This window comes from Porites lutea, chromosome 5, assembly GCF_958299795.1.
Source record: "Porites lutea chromosome 5, jaPorLute2.1, whole genome shotgun sequence".
NCBI lineage: Eukaryota > Metazoa > Cnidaria > Anthozoa > Scleractinia > Poritidae > Porites > Porites lutea.
The window spans coordinates 3,459,462-3,473,401 of record NC_133205.1 but is presented as its reverse complement, the minus strand read 5'-3'; the positions used below and the strand labels follow the sequence as shown (position 1 = coordinate 3,473,401).

At 43.2% G+C, this 13,940-nt stretch overlaps 2 protein-coding genes and 1 pseudogene across 5 annotated transcripts in view; 2 read left to right on the top strand and 1 right to left on the bottom strand.

Moving 5' to 3' along the window:
• LOC140936527 (dimethylglycine dehydrogenase, mitochondrial-like) overlaps positions 1 to 3,476 on the top strand; it is an 18,043-nt gene extending 14,567 nt beyond the window's left edge. For all 3 annotated transcript variants that reach the window (XM_073386012.1, XM_073386011.1, XM_073386013.1), the window contains 4 exons: positions 16 to 173; positions 458 to 517; positions 777 to 911; positions 1,294 to 3,476. In XM_073386012.1, coding sequence (XP_073242113.1) covers positions 16 to 173; positions 458 to 517; positions 777 to 911; positions 1,294 to 1,512 — 572 coding nt within the window. In that variant the 3' untranslated portion in view covers positions 1,513 to 3,476. The remainder of the gene's footprint in view (positions 1 to 15; positions 174 to 457; positions 518 to 776; positions 912 to 1,293) is intronic.
• Positions 3,430 to 13,940, bottom strand: LOC140936528 (protein SLC31A2-like). 2 transcript variants are annotated; one of them, XM_073386014.1, is made up of 5 exons: positions 13,864 to 13,940; positions 8,071 to 8,147; positions 6,124 to 6,193; positions 4,340 to 4,481; positions 3,430 to 3,703 (listed from the first exon to the last, which is right to left on the bottom strand). In XM_073386014.1, the coding sequence occupies exons 3-5, from the start codon at positions 6,191 to 6,193 to the stop codon at positions 3,430 to 3,432; spliced, it is 486 nt and encodes a 161-aa protein (XP_073242115.1). In that variant the 5' UTR covers positions 8,071 to 8,147; positions 13,864 to 13,940. The 2 variants fall into 2 exon arrangements, with proteins under 2 accessions (XP_073242115.1, XP_073242116.1); XM_073386015.1 differs by lacking the exons at positions 8,071 to 8,147; positions 13,864 to 13,940 and adding an exon at positions 6,591 to 6,830.
• On the top strand, positions 9,095 to 11,796 carry LOC140936853 (uncharacterized; annotated as a pseudogene).

Below are 13,940 nucleotides of genomic sequence, written 5' to 3'. Positions count from 1 at the left end.
ATTTTAATTTTGTAGGCGAGTTAGGGTGGGAGTTGTTTCACAACAAAAATTACACAGCTCAGCTTTACGAAGCCTTGTTAAGGGCCGGTGAGGATTATGGGATCGGTGACTTCGGCACGTACGCAGTAAACTCACTGAGACTAGAGAAAGGTTTCCATGCCTGGGGATACGAGGTACAATACTATTACCACTACCACTACCACTACCATCACCACTACCACCACCACCACTAATTATAATGATAACGATAATATTATTATTATTAATAATAATTATAATAATGATAATGATGGCGATGATGATGATGATGATGATGATGATGATGATGATGATGATGATGATGATGATGATGACGATGATCTAGTGATGACGAAAAACAATGTGCGCCATGCCCATTTTTTGTTTACATCTACCTTTCGAATTATTTATCGTTATTTTTATTTATGTTTGTATGCAGATGAACATGTCAACAAACCCAGTTGAGGCGGATTTAATGAGTTACGTAAAATTGCAGAAGGTATGCAACAAGACTTAAAGGTTATTCGTCTAATTTTCTGTTTAATGTAGCCCTAGGCGGTACATATACGTTCGTCACATAACCAAGCTTGTGGCAGCCAACCCAAGCTGATTTAGTAATAGTGCGTGGGTAGCCTGCTGATAGTTGTATGAGAGATCGAACCTTGTGGAGTCAGTTTTCTTCACATTGTTTTCTAGGTGTCCACTGAAATGTCTTTATTTCTATAACAACTTAACTTTAGTCCGTTTGATCTTGGCAGGGTGTCGACTTTATTGGACGAGATGCTCTTCTTCAAATGAGAAAGGAAGATTGTAAGCGTCTTTTGTGTTTTTTAACTGTCGATACAACAGACAAGGACCCTGAAGGCAACGAAACTGTGTGGTTTCAAAATGAGGTAACGCGAAACAAAGTTTATAGCGTGCCACCTAAAAGATGAAAGCTATATCATTTCTCAAAACAGTACCACTGACCGGCCTGATAACTTAAACTACGATAGTTAGAGGGAGAGAAGCGAAGGGGCCGCGATCGACCTCGGACGTCTGAGAGTCAGACTGCACAGTGTTGGCTTGATGCGAAAGGACAGACAGTTTTGGCATGAATTTCGCATTTTCTTCTCGGCATTTTCTCTTGTTACCGCCTTAAGAAAATAGGACAGACATTTTGAGTTAAACCGCCAACCCTCAAGAGCAAATAAAAAATAATGTAGTGAGCGTTGAAGCTTGGGGCCATTCATAAAGTAATGACTTAACACACTAACGGGTGTATTTCCTCTTTAGGTTGTAGGATTTACGTCTAGTGGTTCATACAGTTACCAGCTTAAGAAGAGCATATGTTTCGCCTATTTGCCAGCTTATTTGACTACGTTGGGTTCCCAGTTGGAGGTAGAAATGCTAGGAAGCAAGTACCCCGCAGTTGTCGTCAAACAACCATTGTTTAATCCCGAACCGATACGCGGGTCTTCTTTGTATCACACCGGCATGCTTGCCAGCGGGTGAATGCGTACATATATGCTGTGAAAGCACATATGATCTAAAAGAGGCTGGCTCGTTATCAAGGCTTAACTTTTCTTGTTTAATATTCCCTAGCTCTCCTAGTCTTCAGAGTCTTATAAATGGGTAACTGTATTAGGCAACGCAAGGCACTCATTCATTTAACGGAAATGCCGCGTCAATAGCCTGTAAGTATGAGTGCCAATTTCGGCTTATCAGTTAGCTGTCTTAACCCTTTCAGCTCCAATATTCACATACATATTCTCCAAACAGATATCCTTACATTTTCTTAAAGAATTCTTTGAGAGAATTTAATAACAGATCGAAATAATCATTGCATTGATTCTATGATCTTTTCCCTCGGTGATGTATTGTTGGTCACTCTTGTGATTTGAAGGGCTAACAAAGCCTTCACATTATAAACGACGTATGAAAGTAACTCGGGTACTCTAGATCTGCCAAGCAGCGAATGGAATCCACGATTCATGTTTACACAGCCAAGAAACAGGGCGTGAAACGTGTAAATATATTGTAGTCTTTCTTTTAAAAAAAATTATATTATGTACATACAAATTCAGTCAGAAATGAAGTTAATTTTTATATGAGCAAATAATTAATGCTTCGAAACTGAGTGCCCTTGATGCTGATCATCAAAATGTAAGCGACCAATGTGATTATGTTCCACCCTTCCCTCCTAAAACTGTCCAAATTTCCCAATATCGTTTCGTAAATTCCTGAAGAAATAAATAGTACCATGAAAACGTTCTGCCAAAGAGTTTCGTTTGAACGTTAATACCTTGGGATTTCGTCCATAGACTCAAAAGTTAGAGTGATAACATTACACCTCTGTAATTATTGCACTAAAATCTTTGTTATCGTTGTAAACACATGTGTCTGTAGGCGCCCTGTCGATAATAAAGCAGTTATCCTATCCTATCCTAACATTATCCTGCCGTGATATGGTTGAGGAGTGAAAAAGTTAAAGTAATTCAAAAATGAAATTTCCCTTCAATAATAGCCTGTTCCAGGCGTTTAGATAGTAGAGCGCGGGAGAAAAACGTTGGTAAACCTTTCTTTACACACTGTAGAAACAGGCTGAAAATTTTCTACGATGACTTTGGTTCTCGCGCTGCAAATAGAGACCTTTAGATTAGACGACGAAAGACTACGGGGGTGAGCTCAATACAAAGTAGTGCGCGCGCGTGAACCAGCGTCATTTTGGCGGGAAAAAGCCATTATCATTCTACGACTTTTAGCAAGAATATCGTAGTGACAGCGGGAAACAAGTTATCAATTGCTAAGTTTTTTTCACTTTGCGCTCGGGAGAGGGCTTAACCCTCTTCAAGAAAAAAATATGGTGAAAAAAGGACAATAGGGAGCTTTAGCATCGAAGACGGCGACGGCAGCGAAAACGTCACTTTGAAAAGGCATTCGCGTTTTTCCAAACATCGTTGCGTTTATTCCAATCCGCTGAAAATGTCAAATGTAGGCGAATTTCCGTAGCGTTGATTTCTTGGCGACCGCAGTCAAGTTTAGAAAGAGAAAGAAAAATTCGTCGTCGTTTGTTTACGTCCCCCACAAAGCGTGAAATCAGGCATTTTCACGTTGTAGTGGTGCAGTGACGGCGAAGAAATGTACAAAAAGGCGTGATGCACGTGCAAAGTTGTTGTTTGGCTTAACAAACCCATTGCTTTTTTTTGGCGTTCTCGTTGCTGCGCCGTCGTGGTTGCTAAAGTTCCCTAATGAATCTTCCGGGTTGTCTATTTTTTGAGAAGTTGTCCTCGTGGTCGTCTTCGTTTTCGAATCTAAAGGTCACTATTTACTATCGGTTGAGTATGTTTTAGAACTTGGGAGATTCAAGCTACGAGTCAGTTCATCTGGATGCGTGAACGTAGTCCTCTGTTTGGTTAAGACATGTTTCTATTAGACATCTGCTCTCCCTAATAACGGCTGACGCTTTCCTTTCGTTATTGGAGAATCTCGTGGAATGTTATGATAACCGTCATCATTATACCTACTGCTTGAAATATGTGAACCGATAAGTGGAGTTATAATGTAGTAGCCCAGCCCGCGACCAATCACAACAGCTATAAAGAACCACACGTTGTACGTCATAGCGATCAACATCAGGAAGTAACCGAACAAAAGTTCCACCACAGACATGCACGTCTTTGCAAACTGCATGATAATGTCTAGCCTGTAGAGGAAAATAAACAATTAATTTCAAATGAAGGCTGGTCTTCATTACAGGCGTTTTCTTCGGGTGCGCGAATATTTCTGCTCGAGTAACAGACACGTGGGATTTCAAACAAGTTGGGGATTTGGACGAGTCTTCCTCTATTGCAAAATCAAAGATGGCGGCCACACAACCTAAAAAGTAGCTCTCGCCCGCCTCCAATATACTCGTGACTTGCTGGTTTAATGGAGCCCAGCTCCCTTAACAGACGCTTAAGTAAAACAGACGACGCCCAAAAGGCTGAATAGCAGCACTGAAAAATGGTTGTTTGCCATAATCGTAGATTTGCTCTGTATAATTTTTCAGCATACCAACCCCGAGGAAACCGCTTCCCCACCCTTTTCTTAGCGATATTTTCGTCATTGGACAGAATAAAATGGATCGATCAGCAAAAATCCTCTACACCCTGAAATCAAGGATGAAGCGAAGCACAAAACGTGTCATTTTCTCATCCTTTATTTTGGGGGAAGGAAAGTTGGCCTAAATATTCTGTCTATTTTGCCCAAGAATGTAAATGGACATAACTTGCTACCACTTAGATGGCATTCTACTTCTACGACTTCTATCGTATTATAGTAATAAATATTTGAATCTCACCTAGACAAGATGTAAATTATGCTATTGGACAAAGGATCTTGCCAACGCCATTTCATATAGGATCGCAGCGTTACGTGGAGTCCTTTCAAACACTCGTACAGGACGGCCAGAGCAAGAACTGCCACAAGTGATCCACTAATATCTAGCAATTCCAAAAAGGCAGGTCATATAAACAGGGTACCAAAGAGTAAGAGATGATGACGTACCCTATCTACTCGAATAAACGCAGCCCTTCGGGAGCAGAGTGCTTCGGGAGAAAGATGTTAATAAGCACCACTCCCGAATGAGCGCCGTGGCCCTGATATAATCAAAATAACTAAATTCAAGCACGTTAATTCTATATTAGTTCTAATAGGGAAGATGATAATACCGTACTTAACGCAATTCTTTATCGTGTCCAACTTTCAAATAAAGGCCACTCTCAAATAAGCGCCGCCCATCGAATAAGCGCCGCACTTGAGGCGTGTAAAATTTGAAAAGCGCCGCGGCGCTTACTCCAGTAAATACGGTTCTGCTTTAGAAACTGCGTATCGCTTTGAACAATCCTGATCTTTATAACGGAACACAACCAGCCAGCAGGTGAACAAGCTTCTTTTAAAGTATTTGTAATTAAGTAGAATGCCAGGGTGAACTTAAGCGTGTTAAGAGCGAGTGGAAATGGGGAAATGGGAGTAGGGGGGGGGGGGGGGGGGGGTTAGGAGGAGTAGGTGTTGGGTGTTGACTCCTTCCCGCATTCCATAGTCTTTAAAAAAGCTAGTCCGACATTGCTGAAAATCTGCTTGAGGTTTTATCCAAGGCAAAGCATGTGCACAAAAAATAACACAGGAAGGATTAACACAGTCGGTTAGTGCCTGGCCTCCTGTGCGGGAGTTTCTAATTTCGATTTGAAGCTGTGACCTACAATAGCTCCTTGTTTCGACTCCTTCCCCGTCCCCATTCCCCCGTGTAGGCTTTAAGTACATTTTAACCGTACAACGGAGCACTGATGGAGAGAGGAGGGCAAAATGAGCGTTCCGCTGACCTCAGGTTTGTCCGCATAATTATGAATTGTTACGAGTTACCGACGTAAAATGAAGACCTTTAATAATATAAGTCAGAAAAGGAAAATAATTGAATACGAGAACTGAAAATAATAATAGCTGTGAAGTGCACTTCTATCCAATCAAAAGTTAGTGCGAAGATATCCGATTTTCTTTTCTTCTGTTGAATTTCTTTCCTTTATGCGGACGCCACATGCCCGAAGTTCCGCTTGTCAAACTTAATAACCCCATCCTATTGTTACTCAAAGTACTAGAAGGTACATAATTAATTCAAATTTTCTTATCTTGTCACAAATGAATCCCGTGTATCAACATTAATTATTAAATGCTGACTTGAATTATCAGTGTTGTTGCACAAATGGAGAATAAAGTATACCTAAATTACTCCACCGGCTTTTTCAATGACTTTCATCTGCTGGTTCCAGCTCCGCTTTCAGAGCGCAATTTGCACTCTGTAGGCGGCCTTAGGAAACCAGCGCCACTGGCGACCATCATTCTGATCACTAATGTTTTAAGACCGACATGAAAAGAATTTCGTTGCCTTTCGTCGTCTGTTTTTTTTTTCTTACTTAAAGTCGATTAAGAAACAAACAACTTAAAATTTGGTTTCTAATCGTGATTGCTTTCAGCACATAACCTAAGTGACTTCACAGATAAGATGACAAAGATTCACAGCACGCAGATTTAACAACATGCATTGCTGTCTTTCACTGAGTTTGAAGATCAGGGTTAGGGCCGGCTTACCTGTTATCGAGGTCACCCTCCATTCCTGAAACATTAGCACCGTGTAATTATCATCCGTGGAAAACTTCATCTATGAAATAAACGTGGTTAGAGGTTCATACGTGCCTATAACATTTCATGCGGACAAAAAACCTTAATTTGTTATTGGCAAACTCAGAAACCGTAAAGACCGTAAACACCTAAGTGATTTCAGGAATGTCTATTGTGTGGTGACCAATTAAAACAAAAATAAGGACACACTCGATCAGAGGGTCTTTTGTTCCCTTTTTCTTTTGCCCCCCCCCCCCCCCCCGGAAAAAAGAAAACGTCTGCTGAGGACACAAAACAAACTTGAAAACCACGAAGGTCTACCCCCTTCCCTCCCCACAAGAAAAAAATCTTTCCCAATGTTCACGATCTTCTGAGTTTTAAAGACGTAATATCATGAACTAATATTTTTCTGGCAAGCTGCCATCAGTCAGTTATACCTCGATTATTTGACGGGATAAGCGTCCTTCTACTTCTTTGTCTGTGGGTGAAATGCACACAGAGCAGGTGTCAGCGAGAGAAGGCCGCAAACGCGAACGCTAGGCGGCGGACGAGGGGCACGAGATGTAGACACGCGTGGAGGGACAAAGTGCATTCCGCCCACCTCCTGCTTACTGACTCCCGTTCTACAGCCTACCCGGTGGGCAACACTCTTTACTGGTTCTTGTTTTTGCGCTCGTATTTCGTTGATTGATAATCAAGTTTTGATGCCAGTTTCAGGCTGAATTTTGCCCAAACCGTGAGCGTGAGTCGAAGTCACCAGTTTTTGTCATTTTTTAATTGTAAGTGGTAAACAATCTCGAAGTGACTTAAGTCATATCTGTTTCTTGTGGCCAAAAACCGTAGGAACCCCCGACACGGCCCAATCCCTAAAATGTTCGCACCTCCCCCTTCCCCGTTCAACCTCGTTCCCAAGGCTTTTCCCTTACGGGAGGGCCATCTTGGTTTCTAATGTGCCAAATCTACTTAAATGGGGGAGGGGGGACGGTCTCCCTTCCCCCATCGCTAAATACCCCGGGACCACCCCCTCGATACATTTGAAATCAAGATGGCAGGTAGGCTACCCTGGCTGCGTTTTCTCGCTCTTGGGGCGGGACTCTTCGATCGGTGTCGGCGGACACAGCTTCGGCCAAACGAAGTCACTACGAAGAATGACCGTAACCGGAAACTGCGCGTGAAAAGTCTTTGGCACTCAGGGTACCGTTTTTTGCGCGATCACGGAAAAATAGGGGACTGCGAACCCGGGGGGTACGGCCATATATGGGCTATATAGCTATCTGCCGCTGTAAAGGATATGGTTTTCAAGCAATTTACTCTGGAATAGTGTATATAAATCAGAGAGTTTGGGTCTAGAATAGGGTATCATTTTGCAGGAAACTGATTAATTGGTTGAATATTTAAGCCTAGACCAGGGAAACTTGGAATTGTCACTCAAAAATAAACAAAAAACAAATCAGTTTTGTTTTGGCTGGATTGTGTTAGTGACCCCAGTAGTTTCTGGAAAACAGCTACTCTAGGATAGGGGTGTATTTGGGGAGTTTAAAAAAAATTCACTGGAACTATTGTAGCTCTGGTGTAGGCTAAGGATTTCAGGGTCCCAGCGGCACATCACCACCCAAAAATCCCTTAAGTATTCCCCCGGGACTGTGAACAGTCTACCCAATCCCGTTTGGTCACAGACAACGAGCGCATCACTATTGTCAAAACAGCAAAAACTTGTCGGCTAAGCACGTACACAACCCTGTACAGGAAGACGCTTAGCAGAGATAAGATAGCAGTCTTTCCCTGATGATAAGGTGACAGTCTTCCTGATGCTATGCGAATTCCCTAATTACGTAAGCAAAAACTCCTGAATTTTCTGTCGACCCGCGCCAAGTATAAAATTCAATTCGATTAAATTGCCTCAAACTTTAAACTTACCTTAATTTTGGATCGACCAACACGTTCTATCTCGTCGTGTATTTTAAAGTTTAAGGACGGAACTTGCTTTTCCACAACTGAAAAAAAAAATTGCGTACGAAGAAACAATCTGACGAATCAAATACAGGTCAAGTCGGTTTTTCTGGTTTTTGTCTCGGAGCAGGAGATATTGGATACTAATCCTTGTACGACCTAAACTTCCTTCAAGCTATATTATTAAAATATTGTTATCCACTTTACGACTGGCGTAAAATTGCATATAATAGGGACCTTTCCTAACTCCGTCTGTAGACTGTCATGGCAACGATAAGTTTAAAAAAGCTGGGAAAAGTTATGCGGAAGAAAGATTCTTGGTGCACAAACAATTCGAAGCGCGTGAGGACACAGGGTCCAGAGGAGATGTGTTTGTCGTTAGAACATCAAAACTCGTCGAAAACCTCTGAAAAAATGGGTTATTTTGATCGCGTCACAGTTTCGTTACACATTCTATTGACCGCAAACCAAGAGACTGAGGGCTCGCAAGATCGGCTTACAGTATAAAATACGGAAAGCTTGTCCCTTTTCCCTTCGGGCTACGTTCCCTGCGCCAGCGAGGATGTGGCTTGCGGTTATTGATTTTCAAAATGGTGAAAACAAAGTCGAGGAGGGTTAGATAAGAAGCCAAGAAATCGTTTACAGTAGATTTATTAAGATCCCATTGGGCTAATTAATCTTGCTTAGCGACAAATATAGACATTTTTCAAGTAATTCATTTATTCACTGTGACGAAATGTGGCTTATCTCGGAAACCACAAGAACTCAATGAACTTATAGTATGCCTTAGCGTTTTATATTACTGAATAGTTTAATTATTTGTTGGCTAGCCACAAGCACATGTATTCATTCATTTAAGCCTGTTCCGCAATAAACAACGTTTCCTCAAGCACGATATATTTACTCGCGTGTCTTTACATGGTGGCAGCGAGTGGAGAGCTATAGTGGTAACATATTACACATAGCCAATCGCCTACAAGTCAACAAGAGTATGGCCTCTGGATTTTCGTTACCGCCGCCAGAACCCCTTGAAATACACGACCCCAACGTGGCAGAGAGGTGGAAAAAGTTCCTCCTGGCGTGGGAGAATTACGCACTTGCAACAGAGTTAAACAAGAAGGGTCAGCCTGTTCATTGGCCACACTATTAACAGTGATTGGCGAAGAAGCAAGAGAGGTGTATTCAACCTTCAACGATTGGGCAGAAGACGGCGACGATAAGAAAATTAAGCCCGTGTTGAAGAAGTTCGGAGATTATTGCGAACCACGCAAAAATATTCCTTTCGAGAGATACAAGTTTAACCGCCGAGTTCAAGAGCCAGGAGAAACCTACGATCAGTATCGTACAGCGCTACGAAAGTTAGCCGAGGGCTGTAGTTTTGAAACAATCACGCCTGACGAAATACTTCGTGACCGCCTTCTGTTTGGTGTTCGAGACAACAAGCTAAGGGAGAGACTCCTAAGAGAGACTAAGTTAACGCTAGACAAAACAGACGAAATCTGCAGGGCCTCGGAGAGTACGATCGCTCAAATGAAGCTTGTAGAGCAACCTTCAGGACAAATAAATGCAGTCAAAAGTCAAAGCAAGAAGCCTGAAGTCCCATGGAGACGAAAACGTCACGGCGACAAACACGCTACTAAAGAATGTGGGAGATGCGGCACTTTGCATGACCAAACAAAGAGAGAACGATGCCCGGCTTATGGCAAGACATGCTTGAAATGCGGCAAAGTCTCACATTTCGCGTCTAAATGTCGCAGTAAGAAAAGAGATCCCAAGAGTGATAACAAGGACATACCTGTCAGAACCGTCGACAGCGATAACAGCGAATCGGAAGTATTTTACGCCGAGATGATCTGTGCAATTGATCTAGATGATTCCCAACTCGTGACCCTCAAATTGGAGTCAGGCCATTACCTGCGGTTTCAACCAGACACAGGGGCGCAAGGCAACGTAATCCCCCTGAACCTTTACAAGAAAGCGACAAAGGATTACCGTCTTGAACGTGTGACACCTTTGAATACTCAACTTGCGGCCTACGGAGGCTCAAAACTGTCAGTTGTGGGTCAAGTGCGCATCACCGTATGGCGTGACGATCTCAAGTGTAAACTGGATTGCAAACTTGTTGACAGCAACACGATCCGCCCGCTCCTTGGGAGAAAAGCTTGCGTGGGTATGAAGATAATTAAATACACAGACGATGACGAACTAAACAAACCACAAACAGGAAGTGCTCAGGTCTACTCGCTCGAACGGACAACTATGAAGAAAGTCACGCACGTACCTATCACTAGAGAAGCATTGATCGAGAAATATCCCGATGTTTTCGGTGACGGCGTAGGCAAACTGACTGGTGAACACCACATCAGACTGGATAACACCGTAGACCCTGTGCAACATGCACCTCGACGCGTTCCGGTGGCACTCAGAGCTAAAGTTAAAGAAGCCCTAGAAGACCTTGTTAAACAGGAAGTTATCGCACCTGTGACTTCCCCCACAGCTTGGATAAGCTCTATGGTAACTGTACCCAAGAAAAACGGTAAACTTCGCATATGCCTAGACCCAAAGGACCTCAACCGTGCCGTACAACGTGAGCACTACCCTCTTCCAACAATCGAAGACGTTGCCACAAGACTACACGGCGCCAAAGTTTTCACAAAACTTGACGCGCGAAATGGTTTCTGGCACGTGGCTTTGGATGACGAATCATCATACCTAACCACGTTCCACACTCCATTTGGTCGTTACCGTTGGAGACGCCTGCCTTTCGGTGTTAGTTCAGCTCCGGAAGTCTTCCAGCGGGGAATGCACCAACTGATCGAAGGCTTGTCAGGAATTGAAGTCGTAGCTGACGACTTTATCGTGATTGGCTGCGGGAACACTGTTGCAGAGGCTAACAGCGACCATGATAGAGCCCTTATCAGCTTCCTAGAGCGTTGCAAAAAGCAAGGTGTTAAGCTCAACACTGAAAAGCTTAACCTTCGACTGACGGAAGTCCCGTTTATTGGACATATTGCGACCGACAAGGGCTTGCGTGTTGACCCCGCCAAGGTTCGGGCCATAAGCGAAATGCCAGCGCCAACAGATAAAGCCGGAGTACAGAGACTGCTGGGACTCGCACAGTATTTAAGCAAGTTCCTCCCACGTCTGTCTGACATCACTAAGCCACTGAGAGAACTGACGCAGAACGAGGTTGAATGGACCTGGGGAACAGCTCAAGAAGAGGCACTGGACTCCTTGAAAAAAGCTGTGGTGACTACCCCCGTTTTGCGGTACTACAACTTAGAGGAGGAAGTTACGCTCCAGTGCGACGCATCTCAATTTGGATTAGGCGCCGCCCTATTACAGAATGGTCAGTCTGTGGCCTACGCATCAAGAGCACTTACTGGTGCCGAAACGCGCTACGCCCAAATAGAAAAGGAACTGCTCGCAATAGAGTTTGCGTGCGAACGTTTTGAACCTTATGTGTATGGTCGTGACATAGTTCACGTGGAAACTGACCACAAACCTTTGGAACCGATCTTTGTAAAGGAGCTCAACGCAGCGCCCACGCGACTACAACGGATGTTGCTGAGGCTGCAGAAGTACAGTCTTTGTGTAGCGTACAAAAAAGGGCGCGGTATGTATTTGGCCGACACCCTCAGCCGTGCATTTCTCCCAGAAGTGAATGCTTGTGAGTTTACACAAGAGTTTTAGTCAGTAGATCACCGAGCCTTCCTTCCAGTCAGCAACGAACGCTGGCAGCAGATCAAACACGCGTCGGCAGATGATCCCGTGTTGCAGAAACTAAGAGCTACGATACGTCAAGGATGGCCAAAACAAAGATCTGACGTTCCTGAATGTCTCTACCCGTACTTCGACATAAGAGACGTCTTAACCGCTCAGGATGAACTGGTTTTCAAGGGACAACTACTCGTAGTACCAGCCAGCCTACGGAAGGAGCTTATGGCAGTGCTACACAGTTCCCACATCGGCATCGAAGGGTGTGTTCGCAGAGCAAAGCAGCGCAGAGATCCTTGTTCTGAACCCCCAACAGACTCAACGAATTACCGGAAGTGTGTTTCGAATTTCTCTTCAACCTGATTGGCGATCACGACAAACAAAACAAAGGCCTTTTTTAACTGGCCAATCGTGGCGCGTACTCAAATCTGGGTACACAGCTGGAAGTCCAGAACAAGGATTTCGGCGCTGTTTCGCAGACGGAGTTAACCAGAGTCTAATTTCGTCTGCGCGCAGGCTATCTTTTGACGAAGTAATAAACAATTGTTGTTTCGTTGCGCGCCCGCACTTAACACCTCTTCAAGGGTTTCACCGGCGTCAAGTTTTGTTTGTTTCATTCTAGACCTGCGACCTAAAATTTCTATTGCACCCGAACACATTATAATTGCTACAACTTTGTCTTGGTTATTCAAAGAACTTGGATCAACGCCGTCCCTTAGAACTCAAGTTAAAAAAAAATAGCTTACACGTAAAAAGTGAAGGGTTGCCATTCGGCAGACGCTGTCCAGATTTCATACGCTTCCTAATATAAAAAAAATGTAAGCCTAAGAAAAACAAACGAAAGACTCTTTTCACTCAAAACGCAAGACGCGCTTGCATGGTCTTGCATGAGGTTAATCTCTTTTATCAGTTTTTCTTTTTTGTTATTCAGGCCTCTTCTATTATAATAATACTTGATTTTTGAAATTATATCCCAACTTGAAATTCACAGTTTTCAGGAATGTACTAAAATATTTGATTTTTATCAACTACAAATTATTTCAGTTTCAGTTTCTCTCGATTTAGTGTCACTGTCGTGGTTATTCGCCGTTGGGTTGGTGAGCCTCACCAAACAACCAGAAAAGGTCACGTGAATAAATAACCAGACTTATGGAATTAGTATATTTTCAGTGTTTTGTCAACGTACATGATTCGTCCATAACGCCGAATGCATGATGCACTTTTCAAAGGGGGTCAATAAAAAAAGGTACCATATACTTAAATGCCTTGGCGTTCAGTTATAAATAGCGTTATTGATGATCTTCTGGGTAAGAAGAAATGGGAGTCGCTTGAGGCGATATTCGGCTAATTTTCACAGTACGGTTGGATACGGTCTAGTCTGTGGAGAAAACCTTAAGTTTAATAGTCAAGTTTATGTCTCCATTTAAATCCAGCATCTTCCTCTTGTATTAGACTACGAGCAGTCTCTTTTTTTTCTGTAGTCTGTCGAGCAAAACGCGAGACACGCAAATGGCCACACGCGTGACTGCCGCCCTCGTTTCGCGCGTCTCGCGACTTCGCCGCTCCCGCGCGCGTGCATTGCTCTCACTAAATCTGAAGAAAAAGAGAGACTGCTCGCAGTCTATCTTGTATGGTTTTTCAAGACCTTCCAAATGTGGCTTTGGTTATTTTTATGTTGTGGCGAGGAAGTAAAAGAATGTAAAAGCTTGAAAAAGATGGACAAAGCGAGGCCTTAAGAACCGGCAAAGGTTCCACCAGAAAAGAGACTGATTTCCGTCACGGAATCTCCAGTGAATCTCATACAGTTCTATTAGCGATTTTCCGCACCTTATATGATTATATTCAATGTACATGCATCGCAATATTCAGGTATATATGATACTTGCATTTGGGAATTTGGATTTTGATAGTACAGCAAGAACATTGGTAAAGACTAATCGTAGTCTCCCGCAACGGGGCTTTACTCATAGAAAAATCCATCGGCTGTGAGCTTAGAAAATTATAAAACGCTGCAAAGTTAACTTTAACTGACAGGTCACTTACCTTAGCTTTTCTTTTCGCGAGAGTCAAGAATCAGGCAGCAAAAAACTGTAATGCTCGACCGGAAGACAGGCCTTCAA

Excerpts from the sequence above, each read along its gene's own strand:
- LOC140936528 (XM_073386014.1), bottom strand. The coding sequence starts at position 6,193 with ATGAAGTTTTCCACGGATGATAATTACACGGTGCTAATGTTTCAGGAA. Across the intron at positions 4,482-6,123 it reads GAGGGTGACCTCGATAACAG|ATATTAGTGGATCACTTGTG; the intron begins GTAAGCCGGCCC and ends TGGAATTGCTAG. Across the intron at positions 3,704-4,339 it reads ATAATTTACATCTTGTCTAG|GCTAGACATTATCATGCAGT; the intron begins GTGAGATTCAAA and ends TTTCCTCTACAG.